The following is an 18,650-nucleotide window of genomic DNA, read 5'->3' on the forward strand; positions in this document are numbered from 1 at the left end:
CAGCCGATTGAACTCTTATCAACTGGATTTTATCACTTGTGATTTAAACAGGCTTCGGCGCTTCCCCATAGAATACTATATCGCCATTTACTATTATCAGAAGGAACATAAAGCATTTCTCTCGCCTGGACTCCTAATCATGGCGCGGAGTAAGCTGAAATTGTAGCCTACTATTCACCCTGAGTACCGGATTCATCCTGCAGCCACAATTCTCTAGCCAAGGGTGATTGATTCGATGGCACATACATATAAAACTATGTTAGATGATAGGTATGGATTTGTCGAGGACAGCTCCAAACACTTATTAAAGATTTTGTGTGTAAATAATCAAGAAGACGAAAAGGCGGGTATTAATAATAGTATACTATGAGTATGCAAATAGTGAGTGTATATAATACAAGTTTACAACATACGACCGCCGTTGAAATAACTACTAGGTACATATGAAGTTGAATGTGCCCAATCTCAACTCTTGGATTTCTTTAGTTAAATGTTCAGTATGTAGAAGAAGACCCCTGCCAGCGGCATCTGGAGGAACATTGAACATTGAACATTGAACATTGAACATTGAAGTAATTATGTACTTACATACATAGAGGAACTTGAGGAATAGTTAACATTGAAATTAAATACTACATAAATGTACCATAATATGTACTTCCTCATCTGGGTAAGCAATGCAACAACTACGAGTACCTTACCCCTTCGGGTTAGAGCAATGCACTCGCTTAGTTGGTTTATGTGCATTAGCTCCTCCTTTAGCATACTTTACCTTCCCAGTACCTAGTAAATACCTAAGTAAATACCTAAGTAAATACCTAAGTAAATACCTAGTAAACAGGTACCTTAGCACTTATCCATCCTTTCCTTTTCTTCTCCGCCCACTCCACTCTAAATCTCTTCTCTCCTACCCGACTGCACCGGCCAGACCTGGTAAGAGACCTAAGAGACCTGGCAAGAAAGGAAGGGAAAAAAAAGAGACACCCCAGCCAGCGGAAATCATTAAACCCCCCCGAACTCCTCTCCTCCCGTTCCTTTTCTTGACCCTGTCTACTTACTTGAAGTCTTCTTCGCAAGATCAACTTGTTCTATTCAGAACCCCTCCTCTCTCTTTTTTTTCCCTTCTCCCTCCTTTTTACGCCTTACCCTCACCCCGTCTCTCGTGTTGCAGGCAATTACACAAATCACTCCTAATTCTTTTCTTTTTTTGGGGAGAGCCCGCACACATAACGAAGAACTCCTATCTCTCTTCTCCCCTAAACTCCGCCTTCGCGAGACGTTTCTCTTCTCATTGATAACGAGCGTAAATCCCGACTGTCCGGCACAACCGTAGCCCATCATCAGACTTAGTTCGTCGCATATTTGACCAGCTATCCACGTTTTGTCCATCTTGTTAGATCCTTGGGAGCATCCTGTTTATTTATTATTTTTCTGTTTCGTCCATTTGACAGCAGAACCCCTTTCGTGCCTCTTATCACTGTTACAAATAAAAAACAAGATTTAATCCAATTCGATCTATCAAATCGAATTTCCCAAACGTGGTCTTGGCGAACTATCAACACAACGGCGACGGACATACCTGCAGATGCAACTGATTTTTTTCTTACGGAACAGACCGCAAATACCGCACTGCATAGGCATCGCCTTATAAAGAAAATTCTCGGTGCACGGTTCGCATACCACAGACCGTAGGATCGCAATTGGACCGCTCACCATCTTTTCATCACCCAAACGTCACCTTGAAGGTTCGCGCCGACGACTACGCCCACCCATTCGCTTGAGGCAAATTGGGGGCTGCTTAATATCGTCAAAAAAGAATTCAAAAATTTTCTGTACGGGCTGGACTCGACATCAATCCAACGACGCTGACCCCAAGATTATCTATCGACGGATCACTTTTTTAAAGAAAGAAGAAAGGCAGTGCCTTTGGAGATCCGTGATATTGACATCTGGAAACGACGATAGCACAGACGAGCTAATACGAACGAATTTCTTATTGTTATTGTTAAAAATCTAATCGCCAAATCCGACCAGATATTGGTCATTGCAAAAGGCCAACGCTCTGGACATCAGTGCCATATTGAAGGCAGCTGTATAATTCATCATGTACTCACAACAGGCTGCGATGGCAGCATCAGCACCACAGAAGCCCGAGACTTTCATGCTCAGCACAGAGGCCCAGCAAGCTTTACCACACGATGCGCAAGTAGCATTGCAACAAGTAGATAATTGTGAGTTGTGACTGAACACTAACTAAAAGCTCCTTAGGGTTTTGGTTGCTTATTATTGATGGCAGTGAAATATTTCCTCATATCTGCCCCCGTGGACTGGCAGCCCGATCAGTACATTCGACGATTCTTATTGCCGACGGGCGAGTATGTTTCTTGCGTGTTGTGGAACAACTTATTCCACATATCGGGCACCGATATCGTACGATGTCTTTCTTTTCGATTCCAGGCCTTTGGTCGCCCTGTGAAGAACTCGAAGAAGTTTGAGGAGGGCATTTTCTCTGACCTCCGTAATCTCAAATCCGGCACAGATGCTTCTTTGGAAGAGCCCAAGAGCCCGTTCTTAGACTTTCTCTACAAGAACAACTGTATTCGGACACAGAAGAAACAGAAGGTCTTTTATTGGTATAGCGTACCGCACGACCGTCTCTTCCTCGATGCTCTGGAACGGGATTTGAAGAGGGAGAAGATGGGCCAGGAGGCTACCACTATGGCTGTTAGCGAGCCCGCCCTGTCGTTCCAGTACGATTCGTCGCAGTCTCTGTACGAGCAATTGACCAAAGCTCAACAAGCAAACTCTTCGTCATTCAACAACGCCCAACAAGTTTCTTTTTCTCAGTCACAGGCCCCATCCCCGGTGATGAGGGCCATGGACCCTATGCCTCCCCCGCAAATGATGCCTCAAACGATGGCCCCTTTAGCGGATGGGATGGACGCCATGGGACCATACAACACGATGGCAGCGATGGCTCCGGCTATGCCACAGCATATGCAACAGGCGATCAAGAGGGAGCCTGATTTCAACCGTGTCCAGTACAACCAGAATGGTGTGCCAGTCGCTCATATTCATCATCGTCATGCATCGATGCCACCATTCGGTCTCGAATACTCACCTGCGCCATCGTTCGTCTACGATGACTACAGCCACCGAGGAATCTCGTACGAGCCAATCACGCCCCCTCAGCAAGCCCTAGCCATTGGGTCCGAACCCGCCTACATCGCCAACGAGGAGACTGGATTGTACACTGCAATCCCAGATCACATGGGTGGTGTAAATGGGTTGAACGGCATGATGCAGCTTCCACCTTCTAACCTAGCTGGACCTCAGTTTTCCCGTGGCTATGGTACCAACAATGTCTACTCTGTAATCGAAGGCTCGCCGACATATAAACAGAGAAGACGGCGTTCATCCATTCCTCCTTCGATGTCGGCAATCGCCGCTGCTACGGCTCAGGCTCAAGCGGCTGCTCACCACCGACCTTCCGACTTGAGACGATCCGTTTCTGCATCTGTTGGTCCGGTCGCTGAAGGCGATGAGTCGCAAGGCAACTCTCCTCCTGGCCTTTCCTACAGCAACTCGACCATCTCCCTCGGCAACCAGCAGCACATGGAAATGTCGAGACATGGCACCCCACTATCGGCAGTGGAAGGTAGTCCTGCTCTGCATCCCATGTCTCTCCAGCGACAAGACTTCCCCTCCTTCACGAACGAGGACTTGAATGGCGACGGCTCAATGCACGAGCATCGAGTAATGCAGCCTGGCTCAAGCGTGGTCCGCAGAGCTCGCTCGGCCACAGTCATGGAGCTTGGACCTTATCCCCAGAAATCCCATTCATGCCCGATTCCCACGTGTGGCCGTCTCTTCAAGCGCCTCGAGCACCTGAAGCGGTAAGATCAAATACTTTCTTTTGTTGCTTGCGTGGTGCACCTTGTGTATCTGACCGAATATATCTAGACACGTGAGAACACATACCCAAGAAAGACCCTACATCTGCCCCTATTGTAGCAAGGCGTTCTCTAGATCCGACAACCTAGCACAGTATGGCTCCAATTCTTTTTTTTACCTGTATTTCATTTGTCAACTTGAAGATCCTGTGATGAGCAACGATGTTTGTGCGATATGCAATCAGACCGAAAACAACCAATCCGAACCAAACCACGTCAGAGGCATTCAACAGTACCTACATCAACTCATCATCAGGAGCGACAAGTTTTTATCAATGATACATGAGGCTAACGTTGTCACAGACACAAGCGCACACACGATCGCGGCGAAGGCGGTGAAAGCGGGCTCGCTCTGTCGGGTGAAGATGAGGAAGAGTTCTCGGGCGAGGACCAACTTGGCTCGCTGGAGGAAGCCTCCCCTAACTCGGAATCGGGTTATATGCCCAGCTCGATGAGCTCCGTAAATGGATCGTCATCGAATAACGGCCTTGCTACGGGCGGCATGACGCAATCATCCTTTAACCCACTGCAAACGCTGAGTATGCCCATGACGATGAGTACGCCAGCGGGTGCAATGTAGTTGCATTTTCCTATTCGATTCTTGTGGAATGCATTATGACGAGGCGGAGCTGTCGCACTATGACGGCAGTCAACTCGGGTTGAGCGTTCTGATTTTGCATGGCATATTAAGTGTAGAGCCGGGGACTTCATTATAAGCGTGGGCTAGAGGAGTCTTGTTCGACACTTTGACATTGTAAGGCGATGGGTTTTACTTGCTTATTTCTTTACAACGAGGGATACCAAAAATTCGATTTATTTCATAGACGGGTTTGTGGATGGCCCGATGGGGAAATGGACAACCGCTTCAAGCAGAGGATAACTGGACTATCTCTCATGAGCGGCGAAAAGAGGCGGACGGGCAAGGGAGAGGTTTTCATGCAACTGTATATATATTTACTTTTCTATTTGTCACTTCATCTTCGTGGACCGGTTGTAGGGAGGAGCTATGGGAGATGATACCAGGTTTTAGGGTCGGCTTCGACTCTTCAAAGTGTTGGAAGTCATATGGAAGACTAGGTCGTACAAACTTTGAGATTCAATAAATATTCACGTTTAACTTGTTGGTGTTTTATATGTTACGGTTGTTGCCTTGTATACTAGGTATGTTCATAGACATAGACCTAGATGACATGTTCACTCTTAGGGATGAGTCTTGCAGAACTTACCTGCCTATTTGTCACGTGGAAGGAGATGAAAATTTTGACCTCTACTGTCGAGTGTTTTTTCAGGTAGGTGCTCAGGAAGAGAAGGGGACTGACTTATCACAAGGTGATTTTAGGGGTGCCTACTAACCTAGGGACTTGAAGTGTTTGTTGTGGTGCCTTGAATTGTACATTGCCGTGATGATAATCATCAGTCTTACGGAGCGAATATTTTACATGAACTACCTAGGTTAGATAGGTAGGTGTGATGCCTGTCGTATCGTAGGCTGAACAGGACACACATCCGCAGCCATAAAACCTCTACCTAGTACTTTCATGTCTTTGGTTTGTCATATTACGTACGTATTTACCCTTTTCCACATACGCGGAACCTTCTCATGATAATACCAACCTCGGATGCAACCCTTTTCTCATTTGCTTCTGCGCCTGTAGGGACACGAAGGGGGGTGGCCATGGAGGCAAAGTCCACCATAATGTCAAGATCCTATCCTAGTCCTAGTCCTAGTCCTAGTCCGTACCCAGCTCAGCTCAGCTCGGCTTCGGCTCACGCCTACGCGTCTGGAAGGCCCGCAGGAACCACCAGTCCCGCAGGCAAGGGGCGTAGCTCAGGTAGGCGGCCTCGACGAGGTCCTTGTAGTCGAAGCGGCCGGTGTCGTGGGCGCGCAGGAAGGCCTCCATCATGCGGGCCTGAACGGTCGGGTGGATGAGGCGCCAGACGTAGATGAAGCGCGCGCGCGCGCAGCCGATCGCGGCCTCGTCCAGCAGCATCTTCGTCTCGATCTGGTATGTCCAGGCGCCGAACTCGTCCTCGTCGAGGAGGATGGTGCCCACGTGCGGGAGGATGTGGGGGGGGCGTGGGGGGGTGGCTTCTTTTTCTTCTTCTTCAACTTCTTCATCTTCTTTTCCCTTGACCTCGCCCTTTCCCTTACCCGTTCCCGTTCCCTTACCCTTACCTTTACCCTTACCTTTACCCTTACCCTTACCCTTACCCTTACCCTTTCCCTTTCCCTTTCCCTTTCCCTTTCCCTTTCCCTTTTCTTCGGATTTGCGGGTGGTGTCTTCTTTTTTTTTCCCCTCTCCCTCTCCCTCTCCCTCTCCCTCTCCCTCTCCCTCTCCCTCTCCCTCTCCCTCCTCTTCGGGTTTGCGGGGGGCATCGAGCTCGGCCATGAAGATGTCGTCCTGCAGGATGAACTCGCGCAGGTCGACAAGGAACTCTACGCTGTGGGCTGGCTCCCACGGCATCTCGGGGATCGGGCCCTCCTCTCGGCAGAGGATCATCAGTTTCGCGCGCTGGTACTGCGCCTGCTCGGCCTCGCACTCCAGCATGGCGCGCTCTTCGGGCGAGATCTCCTCGTCGTCGTCGTCGTCGTCGTCGGCGGCGGCGGCGGCGATGCCGACTTTCGTATCAGCTTCAGAGTCCTCTTCCTCGTTGCCTGTGGGAGCAACTGGAGTCTGGACAGTGGTTGCGTGGTTTTTGGGGGCATAGCGGCGAGCTATTTTCTTCCACCACGCTCGTCTGTTCGCTTCGTAAATCTTCATGTACTTTTCCTCCTCTTCTGCCTTCTCTTTTTTGGCTTTGATTTCGCATTCTTCTTGCATGACAATGGTTTGGAGGCCCTTGATCATCATCATGGGCGCGCGGCCGCGTCCACCCTTTCCGCGGGATCGAACCTTTTTATGGCGTCGACCAGGAGGCATTTTGGAGGGTTTTTTGTTGGAAGTTTGGTTTTCAGAGTTCATGTTGAAATGGAGGGATGAATGGATTATTAATGTGTGTTGAGGATGTGGAACGGTGGTTGTAGGTAGGTGTTAGAATAATGTGCGGCGGGTTAAAGGATTTGGAGAGACGGTTGTAAATGTTGGAAAGAAACGTGTATTAATGAACTCGGAAGGATGATTGTGGGTGCGGAGGTGTTTTGTTTTGAAGAACGAGTTGTGTGAAAAGGTTTACGGGGTTTATTCCAGACCTTCGCGTCGGATTGCGCTGATTTCACACATTGGTGCCCCAGGAGCAATGTTGGCCAACCTCAGGCACACCTAAGGTACACGCTCTGTACCCCACCACCACCTCACCTCCGCCCCCCTCTTCTACTACCTTTGCCCCTAGACCCTCTACTATCTGCCTGAATTTCTGCGATGTCCTTCTCACTCAATTTCAACATGCCATTTCTCAACCTTCCCACCGCCGGCGCATCAACAGTGATCTCCCGCTTCCTAGATTTGCTCCTGCCTTTGCCAACCCCCGCAGCACTGGGACGCTCGAGAACTACACCATTCTCGCGGGCCTCCTTTCGCCTCTTTGTCTCGCGTGACGTGACGGCGGCCGTGATCCCTTTGCGATGCGACATGGGCATCTTGGTCTGCTTGTAGATGCTGGCTTTAGAACCGAGTGCTGATAGTCGGAGATCCGTCGCTAGATGGCGGTTGCGGCCCTTGTGCTCTATGCTTCCCTCGGCCTGGGTACCTGAGAAGAGGTGGGATTCTGAGAGTAGACGCTGCAGCGCCAGGTCGTTCTTCAGAAGTGACGGCGCATCTTCGTCTGCGGCCTTTGCGGACTTTTGCTTAGGTTGGACGGATGAAGCAGATGGATCTATAGTGGAAGAGGGTATACGAGAGGACAGGTATGCCTTGCTCTCACGTTTGAGGAGAGGGTCGTCAGATAGAGTTGGTAGTTTGCTGGTATGTGCGACTACCTCAACGACTTCAACCGCTGTTGTGCTGGCTGGTGAGTCTTCTGAATCTGACTCCGAGCCTGATAGGCCATCCCAAGAATCATTGGAATCATTTTCCGAGTCGGAGCGCAAGTCCTCGAACTCAGAAGCTGCTGGCGTAGTTTCTGATGTAGGTTGTGAGGGTTCTAGGGGGGCGAATTGCGCCTCGAAGTGTTTTTGGAATATAGCCTGAGCCTCCTCTCGGGATACTGAAGGCTTGGTATTTCCTGTTCGTGATTTTCGTTTGCCAAGTATTACAACCATGACTGTGTCTTTTTTGAATCTCTTTTATATATTTTATATTTTTGGCGATATGCTTTATATTTATTCGGAGTTTGAGAATGTGAGGCCGTGAAGTTGTAGTAAGTGATAAAGTCAAATAAAGTATGCAAAAATCTGAGTCACGTGCCTAGTTATGTGATTGATTTTAATGTTAGCCTGGGCTTATTTAGCTTGCCTTATTTAAGTGGGTACTATGAGCAGATGGTGGCAGGTACGGCAGATGAAAATTGTGACGCATCGAACGATTGTAGGGTACGAAGTACATGTAAACATGCAGGTTACATAATACATGCAAGTCTCATTCTTGGATTTCTTGAATTTCTTGAATTTCTTGATTTCTTAGAATAAACATCAACTTGATCAACTTGATCAACTTGGAATTCAACACGAACAAAAACCAAGGCCGGGGAATGAAAAGCTAAGGTGGTGGCATTGCTACCTCACTAACTCCATAAACAGTCAATAGTTATCAATGAAGGTAACCATCTATCATCCCCGCTCTCCAACGTTGCATCATGGATAGCTATACTATCTACTAGACTTCCGACGATCATTGAGTTATCTATCAGCCACCATGGATACCTATGTATGTCGGCAGGGAAGGTACCGAGATATATCAAAGATGGGGATCATAAATATAATCATGGCCATGTCACCTCACGGGGAGGAAAAGGTAGAGTCTAGGCACCCCCTGATTCCTTGGTAATCTTCATAATATATTCGCTGCATATATATACCTATACATGTAGTAACTCTTAATCTACCCACCGCCGTTACTTCTAAATAATGCGAAGATGTTACTTCACCTATATTGCGTATGGTTAACCACCTTATGCAACGGTTAGTCATGATAAGCCACCATTTCCATCCCCTCCTATACTAACCCCCTTTACAAGCCGTTCTTGTAGCCTCGAGACTCGTGGGAATACCTACTGTTCCCTTTACCGCTTCCAATGACGGTACTTACTCCATCGCGTCCCTGAAAGCGCTGGTGGTGGACGCCAAATTTGCTGAAAGTCGTGATGAATCCGGCGAGACACTGATCCCACCCAGCTTACAAGAGTTTGCCAAAACATTCGCGGATGATCTTCGTAGCACCCTGAACATTGATGTTGAGGTTTCTACTGCTGAAGAGAGCGCTCCAGATGCTATCTTCCTCACTCTGGGAGATTCTAGCAAGTACGCCTCTGCAAGCGGCGCCCAGACACATGAAGGCTACACACTTTCGGTCACTTCTACAGGAATCGTCATATCAGGCGCAAGTCCTTTAGGTGTGTGGTGGGGAACGCGGACCATCTTGCAACAGGCCGCTCTTTCGGAGGGCTCGTTACCCTATGGAGAGGGGGACGACGCGCCTGGGTGGTCGATTCGGGGCATGATGCTTGACGCCGGCCGGCATTATTACCCGCCAGAGGTACGTGTATTCCCATGCCTACCTAGCAATGGATTTATCAACATGATGAATCGAGGTAGGAGACGTAAGTTGCCAAAAATCACTGACTTCGTGAACAGTTTATCATTGAAATGTGTTCTTATATGAGCTTTTTCAAACAAAACACCTTCCACCTGCATCTTAGCGATAATCTATACAATAATGTTGCTATATATTCGAGAGAGGAGTCTTTAGACTTATACGCTCGATTTCGTCTATGGTCTGATTCTGAAGATCTTGCCGGACTGAACAAGTATCAGAACGAGTCTTACACCAAAGACCAGTTCGAGGGAATCCAATCTGCTTGCGCTTCCCGAGGAGTAACTATCATCCCGGAGATCGAGGCACCCGGACATGCTCTTGTGATAATTCAGTGGAAGCCGGAGCTTGGACTGGCAAATGATTTGTCACTTTTGAATATCTCGCATCCAGATACAATCCCCACCATGAAAACCATCTGGAGCACATTCCTCGGTTGGTTCCACTCCAAAACCGTCCACATTGGCGCAGATGAGTACACGGGAGATCCCAACGACTACAACACATTTGTCAACGAAATGGCAGACTATATATACCAGGAGTCCGGAAAATCCATGCGAATCTGGGGCACTTTCCCCCCTAAACCCGAATACGCCAACGTCGACCAGAACGTCTCCGTACAACACTGGACTTTCAGCGCGGACAACCCGTACTACGACTACATCCTGAACAACTACTCCGTCCTGAACTCCGACGACACCTACTACGTCGTCAACAAGTACTCCGGGAGCTACCCGCAGGTCGTCAACATCGCGCGGACATTCACCGGCGACCCGGCGACGGGCGGGATATGGCAGCCGAACGTGTTCGACGCGAAAGTCGCCGCCAACAACCCCGAGCGCTCCAACGCCCTCGTCCTCGGCGCCGTCGCACCCCTCTGGAACGACTACGGCGCCAACGCGTCCGTCTTCTCCGAAGCCTACTACGCCTGGAAAGACGGGATCCCCGCGCTGAGCGACAAGCAATGGGGCGGCGATCTCTCAGAGCCGGAGTTCTCCGAGGCACTCCCGAGCCTCCTGCCATACATACCCGGCCAGAACCTCGACCGCGCGATCCGCTCGGACGCGGGCTCGACAATCTTCGACTACGACCCCCGCAAGTCCGCGCAGCGCACGCAGCACTTCTCGCCCATCGCCACCTGGGAGGACACCACCGTCGCCGACGCCTCAGGCAACGGATACGACGCCACAACCACCTGCGCCCTCTCCGACGACGACTCCACCCTGCTCATCGAACCCTCCTGCTCCTTCGACACCCCGCTCATCTCCAAAGGCCGCGACTACACGCTCACCCTCAAGCTGCGCATCGACTCCGTAACCGCAACTCCGGGCGGCAACAACGATGCCACCCTCATCTCCGGCACCGACTCCGCGCTCCTGCTAACCTCCACCCTCACGCTCTTCGCGTCGGGAAACTACTACCGCCTTGACTCGTCCCTACCCCTAGGCACCTGGCTCGACCTGTCCCTCATCGGGCGCGGGAACCAGACTTTCGCCGTCGTGCAAGAGGCCGCCCTGGATGAGCCGTTGCCGGAGGCGGGGAAAGTGGTCGGTGGGGAGCAGGAGTTTTTGGCGGCGCTGGGGATCAATGGCGAGAGGATGGTGTCGACGCCTATCGCGGTCGAGGCGCCGGTGCAGAGGGTTGGGGGGGAGGGTTCCGGATGGACGGGGAGGTTGGCGGGGATGAGGTTGAGCTCGGTGGCGTGATGTGGGTGGGTGGTGCCTAGTAAGGCACCTGCTTGCCTGTCAACTTTGAGGCGGCATTTATCTTGGCTAGGAAATTAGGGCACGTTGACTCACTGGAGTAGCTTAAATACTTCCTTGCCTAACCTAGATACTTGAATATATTAACGTCGATGCAATTCAATCTACCTAGAGCCAAGTAAACGGAAGAGCAACATAGGAGGATATAAGGGGCTGGTAGACGAACGACCTAGCTTGAAAGCATTGCTGACCGAGCCTCTCATATCAGATCTGGGTTATTAGCGTAAATAAACAAAGCCTAGCGATGCATTTTATTCGCATCGTCTTCTACAAGTAACCTAAGGTTATGTAAGTATGTAGGCTAAGGAAAGGAGGCTGCTACTGCTGTTACTACTATCCCGGGCCAGTTTAATGTCATGCAAGATCACTTGATACGCCCTCGTCATGCTTAGGCATCTACGCAGTTAGTTCAGTCAAAGGCTCTCGCTCTCGATCGCAAGGTTTCCAAGTGATATACTCATTAGCATTCTTTCCTAGCATTAGGCAGGTAAGCAAGATCATCCATATAGCATAGCAGACAAGAAGGACATGGCGATAACAGTCCCTCTCTTTTCTCTCTGTTTCTCCTAAGGCCCCCCCTTATGGTATAAACATGACACTTAATAATTATTGAACTCCGTCGCCAAAAGTACCATATACACGTTCCACACACACGTCAAGAAGCCCCTCCCTCTTCCTCCTTCTCCAGATCCAATCTTATTTCGGGGCTTGGCCCTCGACGAAATCTAGCGCCTGCTCTGTGCTCACGCAGTTGATGGTACTGTTCTTGTTGCGGAATAGCACTCCGTAGCACCTGTCGGCAACGTGCACGATCTCCGGTCGGAACGTGGTGCAGATGAACTGGGTGCCGGCCTCGGATGAGATGGACTGGAGGAGCCCAGCCACGGCCGTTCGGTACTGTGCGTCAAGATTGGCATCGACCTCGTCGAAGATAACCATGGGGCTGGATTCCGTTTGTTGAAGCGCAAAGATCAGACACAATGCACACAAACCTAATAAAATCTGTTAGTTTCACAATATGGAGAGAGGGGGGGAAGAAGGGGAGAAAAAGGAGGAGAAAAGGGGGAGAAAAGGGGGGCAGGTGTATTGAAGTCGACACTTACTCTTCTGACCACCAGACAGTTGCTGGATACGTTGTTGCTCATCTGCGGTCTTTGAGTTGAAAGATACGCTAATACCAACACCTGTATAGTTCTCCACGCTGCTGCGCTGTTCTTCATCCGAATCATCCGGGTCCACTCGTCGATCGGCTCTACGTTGGATGACCAAACGGCCATGGCCAGCAGGTACTAGACGTTGGAAAATGGTGGCAAACTCTTTGGACACTTGCTTGAATGTGCGTTCGATAGCCTCGTCTTTGCGTTGGTCCAGATGGGCTACTAGTTCCTCAATAGATGCTTGCGACTGGTCAAGTTCCTTACGGCGTTTAAGAAGTTGGTCTTGCTGGTTGGTGAAGCTGTTGTACTGTTCGAAGGCCTTCTTGTTCACATGCTTGTACTTCTTCAAAGCATCGTTGACTTTCTTTAGACGCGAGACGACCTGTGACACCGAGTTAGTTAGAAATTAAATATATGATTATAATTACTTAGTGTCGGACTCACAACTTTATGATCATATCTCTCATATTTTTCGAACGCTTCTTCCGGCAGGACACCAAGGTCGCGGATGTTTTTGGCCAACTCCGTTGCTCTTGTGGTTAACAGAGCCTTCATCTGCCTGTTCTTGTCCATTCGCTTCTCCTGCTTCTTGATTTGTCTTGCAATGTCTTGCTGCTGTGCCTCTTTCTCTGCCTTCTCTTTTTCCAGACTTGCAATCTTAGACTCGGCAGCCTCGATCTGTTGATCATTAGCCTGAATCTTGCTGTGAACTGAAGCGACCATTGCTTGGGTTTTCTTCAGCTCTCGCTTGGCTTCTTTCAAGGTACTGCTGCCACTCGAAGCAGTCTCAGATGCTTGGCTAGTGAGTTGGTCGAGCTTGAGCTGGAGGTTCGTTCGTAGATCTAATTCTAGTTTCCGCTTTCGACTTTCAAGCTCTCTTCGCTTGCTGCTCACTTCGTTCCACTCTTTCTGAAGCTCCTGCACAGTGGCACCCAGGGACTCGAGTTGTTTCTCCTCGGCAGCTGACAGAACTTTCTTAAAGTCTGAAGCCAGCTCAGCCTGGTGGGCGCTTAGATTGTCTTGAAATTGCTTCATGTTTCGTTCGACGATGTCTCGTCGCTTCATCGCGGCATCAAGTCGATCTCTTTCACGATCCACCTGGTTGTTCTTGGCATTTAACTCTGCTCGAAGCGGACCATAGCCATCCTCCATCTGCTTAAGTCGTTGCGCTAATTTGCGCTCTTCTCCTAGTGCGTTCGTAATCTCTTGATCCTTCTGTTCTATTTGAGTCTGTATACCGACTGCCCTGGATCTCAACTGTTCGTATTCCTCTCTCCACCTGTTTACAGCACGAACAGCTTCAAGACGTGATTTTCGTGTGTCGATATAGCCACCCGTCATTGCACCACGCTTGTTGGAAGTGTCTCCATCTGGAGTAACACCGTTCACACCATGACTGCGCGCGTACTGGCTAGCGATTGTGAGATTGGGGCAGATGATTGTGTTGCCGAAAACTTGCTGGAATGCTTTGTCGTACTCGGCGTTGTATTGGATTTTGCTAACCAACGGGACTGCATCGTTGGCCCTGGGAAGGTTTGCACTCCGTGGCTTCAATCTAGATAGGGGCATGAAAGTGATCCTGCCTCCGTACGATCTCTGAAGAGCGTTGGCTAGATACGTTGCGGTATCGTCGTTGTCGACCACGTAATGGAACAGACTGGCACCAGCTACTTGCTCAACGGGTAGACGGTATGCTTCACTGACCTCCAGGAGCTCTGCTAGTGTACCGTATGCACCAGGGATGTTATTTTCGCGTTTTAGTCGCTGGATGGTAGCCAAACCTCGAGAAGTAACCCGGTCCATGGTGTGAGATAGTTCTCGTTCGGCACCCTCTAATTCGCCCCTGGCGTTTGCGATGATGGTTTCTAGCTTGTCATCCTCTCGACGAAGTAGTTTTCGCTCCTCGTTGAGCTTATCAACTCCGTCCTTCGCGTTGGTAACCTCTTCAGCGAGGGCAAGTCGATCCCCACCAAACCCTTCATTTTTCTGTCGTAGAGCTGAAATCTCGTCCTCAAGTTGTTGGATGCTAGCTTGAACGGCTTTTACTTCTTCGTCAGCGTCAACCCGGTTTGCTCTTTGTTGGCTTAAGGTCACATTCAGGTCGTCTATCTCTTTTCGGAGCCATGCGTCTCGTTCCCCCTTGCTCTTGAATTGGCTTCCCCGTGCTTGCTTCGTGAAGAGACGCTGTCGTCCAGCTTCTGCTGAGTCGAGAGCTTGTTTGATCTCTGCCTCTTTCAGCCTCGCCTTTTCAACATTGGGAATTAACTTTTTCAGCTCAGCCTCCCTCTGCGCTATTGCGGTTTTCACTTCGTCAAGCTCGGCGTCATGTTGCTGTTGGGCCTGCTCTTGAGAAGATTTGCTATCCGATAGGTTCTTGACTGCTAGTTCGGCATTTGCCATGGCCTTGGCACTTTCTCGACGGTCTTCGTCAAGTTGTCGACGGTCTATACGAAGGAGTTCCATTTGTTGTTGAAGTTTGTGTATCTCGGCATCTAGGGCAGCGATGACTTTTACTGCCGCGTTGTAAGCCTCGCGGTTTTCGTCCGTGTCCTCGATGCCACCCTGTCGCGACTCTTCTAGTTCCTCTAGAGCCTCCTGCGTAGCGACTTGATCCTTGTGGTAATACGCATATTCTAGGCACCTACGTTCACGATCTTTGTCTTGATAGCCGCGTAGCTCCTCCTTTTCCTCCTCGAGCTCACTCAAGCGTTCTTTGATGTAATCGAGAAGTTCGTCAATTTTGTCTCTTTTGTTGTTGGTTTCTGTCATTATCTTGAGGGATTCTGTGCGACGGGACTCGTAGACTTGAGTCCCTGCGACCTCCTTCAGCAAGTTTAGCCGTTCCGACTCTTTCATGTTGGTGAGAGCGGTGACTCGCCCTTGAGGGACGATATAGTAGGGATTCGACCTTGAGAAACCGGCAGCCTCGAGAAGATTTGAGACATCTGCTTTGGTAGAGACTTTTCGATCGACCGAGTACTCATCCTTCTTTAGACCGATGGTGCGCCGTAAAACAACCTCCTTGTTTCCGGTGGGAAATCGGTCGTCGCTATTATCGAATATGACTTCAACGTAAGCGGACATTACTGCTGAGCCTGAGCCTTCGTGTAGTAGTGCTTGACGTTCCTCGCGATTCATCAGGGTGTAGGCATCGCTTAAGACAAATCGTATGGCGGCAAAGAAATTGCTCTTTCCAGAACCGTTACGACCAACAATAACATTCGTACCAGGCGAAAAGGGCTCCATGACCGTTTGGTCTTTGTAGCTACGTAAATATCAGCATCACAGAGCGGCGATATACTCGAAGGAAGCCGTCCACAGCTGGTCATCGCGTACCTCTTAAAGCCTTGGATAATAATTTGTTTAATATACATGGTCACAGTGGGTGCTGCCGGTCGGGCAGCTCGAAGTCAGTGTCAAAATATTCGTCGCGCAAATTCAGTAAAATGGAAAATAAATTTTTGGAGAGTTGCGACAAGGTGAGGTACAAAGAAGTCGTCGAACCTTGAAGATGTCACGTAAATGAATTGCCGACGCGTTTTGAAGCGCGATGATTTTGGAGGTGGGGAGCCGAATTAAGTAACTTAGTAATAAAATATTGACCTTGGGTACTTAACGCTTCTGGTTTTTTTGGTCCTTTTTTTTCTTAGCTCTGTTTGGCGCAACATTGAAGCTACATACCTGGCTCCAAACTTGGAGTTAGGGGACTCTAGTGCTAGTACTGTGCTACGCACATAAGCCTAAGGTGAGGCTAGGTACCTGATCAAGTCAACTTTGAACTTGGAACGGTTCAAGTTAATAAGCTGTGGCTTTGTGGCTTTGTGGCTGTGCAGACACCTAGGACCATGATGAATCCGTAAATGTTTTACTATGTATGTAGGATCAGTTTCGACAATACAACATTACGAGTTCCAGTTTCATCATTTACCTTGATCGCTTCTCGTTGCCTTCGAGCCTCAATTACGACAAGACTTGATGTAGGAAGTATACTAGATGGTATCTGATCTTAAACGGATATACATACGGGGTTCCATCTTACCTATCTTATGCCTCGAATAAGTTTGGCAAACACATTGTGGCTGACTAGGAGCACCTCATATCTCTGCCTTTCGTTATTACAATATTGTGAGATATTCAAATTCGCAAGAATGACCACCTCCTAATACCTGTGTATCGTCGAATAGACGTCGATGCCTACATACCTATGTATGTGTTCCATATTAGGTAGCCAGTATAAGAGTTAGGTACACAGGTAACACCGTCTGCCCCTGAGATCGCCATAAGCCTCACGCACGGGAGCATGCATTCATACAAGCTAAAGAAAAACTCCGATGAAGGAACATAATAATATTGGACCCACCACTCCTGCTCGAGTTTCAAATACATGTTAAACATTTAATTATTAATTTATTAATTTCGACATGATATATAGAAATGTGTTGGTAGACTATTCACTATTCAGATGAGTATCGTGATGTGCGAATTTAGTGACCCCAAAATACCCATCAAGCTCCTAGGTAAGCAAGGTTGACTTCCAGATTAGAGTATCTTGTCAAGCGATTTACATAGTTTAGTCGATTGCGCCAAGGTTTCCAGCACAGAAACTGCACATGTGTGGGTAGATTGCCAGTAGTGTAGAATGGTGCTTTTCGATATGTATGAGAGAAACCAATGATGGCTACCTCGGTATGTTTGTTGACGATGATGACCACAAACACATGAATGCATACATACATACATACATACATACCCAAGAAGATATTTCCTTTCCAATCCAACCCCTAATATCGCATACTCTATTTACTTGTAGGTATGTATGTAATTACATGTAGCATTGAAACATTGAACCTTTGACATACATATATCATGTAGGTAGGTCCAGTGGCCCTGGTCCACGGTACTACATGCCTAGTATGTATGTAAAAAGTTTGTAGAAGCCAAGAAGCTCGTCATTCCAACAAGCCACCATATTTTCTCTCGAGAAGTGGGCCCTGCCGGCTTTAGCCTCTAGCGTGTAAACTAAGAGATTAAGCGAAAAAGCTCGCACCTAGACGGGAAAAGCACGAAAGTACGTATCTAGGTACATAGTACAACTTAGTACAACTTGAAGGATGCATTACATATGTATGTATGGAAGGGCCATTTGTAGAACATTGAATGAACACCTCCCTAGGAACATTGAAGGTTGGATTCACGGTAGGTATGTATAGATTGGTATACGTATATGCAATTGCAAATGCTGCTTTGAATACTCTTGGAGGCCTTGGAACTTCTCTATTAGAAGATGCATTAGTAGCGATCATGATTCTGTAATGCACGAAGGTAGCACTTGAGATTAAACATTCAATTATTGATGCTGGCAAAGAGTTAATTATGTACCTGGGTACTATACATAGTTACCTACATCGATGTTTCCCCAGGACAAAAGGTTTCTACGCGTGTTCTTGAGCTTATTCAAGGTGGACGGGGCTGACTCAAGCCATGGCAACTGCATGACAGGTGGTGGGGGCTACCCAATAAGGAAAGGTTGCTATCTTACGGTTGGCGCTCAGGCCAACAGGAAGGCCCCAAGGCGGATCCAAACGTGTATAAAAGTATCCATACGTACAGGAATATTAAGGAAGCCGGTGCCCTCATCTGCGACTGCGACGACTTACTGCTGCACATCCCGCCATATTTTCTTTTTTGCTGACTGACAAGGCACGACAACACCCCGGCCCCCCAAAACTGCCCAGCCAACCAACCAGCCAACCAGCCAGCCAACCTAGATCAATCAAGATCAATCAAGCGCGAACGCACGAACCACCTTAAAGGAAGCAACAGCTATTCATGTTACTTCAAGGTTATTATTTTATTTAAGTTACGAATTGATGTTGAAGTATTAAAAAGTAAAAAAGGTATTTACATATCCATATCCATATCCATATCCATATCCATATCCATCAATACTTGAATTGTCGCATCCACCTTTTCCACCCAATGCCATTGAGCAGCAACCTTTTTGAACTTCAATGTTTAGGTAACTTGATTCAACGGCGACGTTGACCACGAACCGAACTTGGACAATCTGATTCGCCATTCTTCTATTCA

The 18,650-nt window shown here is 48.5% G+C and overlaps 5 protein-coding genes across 5 annotated transcripts; 2 read left to right on the forward strand and 3 right to left on the reverse strand.

The window, feature by feature from the left end:
* Positions 1–1,841: 1,841 nt before the first annotated feature.
* Positions 1,842–4,040, forward strand: GGS25DRAFT_135516 (Ste12-like transcription factor). Its single transcript, XM_049256262.1, has 2 exons — positions 1,842–2,231; positions 2,297–4,040. Exons 1-2 carry the CDS (start codon positions 2,105–2,107, stop codon positions 3,898–3,900), a joined length of 1,731 nt encoding a protein of 576 aa, XP_049120352.1. The 5' UTR covers positions 1,842–2,104; the 3' UTR covers positions 3,901–4,040.
* Positions 4,041–5,249: 1,209 nt separating this feature from the next.
* On the reverse strand, positions 5,250–7,081 carry GGS25DRAFT_135560 (uncharacterized protein). Its single transcript, XM_049256264.1, has one exon. It carries the CDS (start codon positions 6,914–6,916, stop codon positions 5,705–5,707), a length of 1,212 nt encoding a protein of 403 aa, XP_049120353.1. The 5' UTR covers positions 6,917–7,081; the 3' UTR covers positions 5,250–5,704.
* A 164-nt stretch (positions 7,082–7,245) lies between these two features.
* Positions 7,246–8,151, reverse strand: GGS25DRAFT_518476 (uncharacterized protein; the record flags this gene model as incomplete). Its single annotated transcript, XM_049263546.1, has 1 exon — positions 7,246–8,151. One exon carries the CDS (start codon positions 8,149–8,151, stop codon positions 7,246–7,248), a length of 906 nt encoding a protein of 301 aa, XP_049120354.1.
* Positions 8,152–8,557: 406 nt separating this feature from the next.
* On the forward strand, positions 8,558–11,427 carry GGS25DRAFT_135562 (glycoside hydrolase family 20 protein). Its single transcript, XM_049256265.1, has 3 exons — positions 8,558–9,009; positions 9,066–9,583; positions 9,682–11,427. Exons 1-3 carry the CDS (start codon positions 8,964–8,966, stop codon positions 11,344–11,346), a joined length of 2,229 nt encoding a protein of 742 aa, XP_049120355.1. The 5' UTR covers positions 8,558–8,963; the 3' UTR covers positions 11,347–11,427.
* Positions 11,428–11,837: 410 nt separating this feature from the next.
* GGS25DRAFT_135600 (RecF/RecN/SMC protein) lies at positions 11,838–16,382 on the reverse strand. The gene is made up of 5 exons (XM_049256266.1): positions 16,242–16,382; positions 15,897–16,196; positions 13,005–15,825; positions 12,507–12,942; positions 11,838–12,395 (listed from the first exon to the last, which is right to left on the reverse strand). Exons 2-5 carry the CDS (start codon positions 15,932–15,934, stop codon positions 12,100–12,102), a joined length of 3,591 nt encoding a protein of 1,196 aa, XP_049120356.1. The 5' UTR covers positions 15,935–16,196; positions 16,242–16,382; the 3' UTR covers positions 11,838–12,099.
* Positions 16,383–18,650: the final 2,268 nt, after the last annotated feature.

This window comes from Hypoxylon fragiforme (genome assembly GCF_022984875.1).
Source record: "Hypoxylon fragiforme strain CBS 206.31 chromosome Unknown GGS25scaffold_2, whole genome shotgun sequence".
Lineage (NCBI taxonomy): Eukaryota > Fungi > Ascomycota > Sordariomycetes > Xylariales > Hypoxylaceae > Hypoxylon > Hypoxylon fragiforme.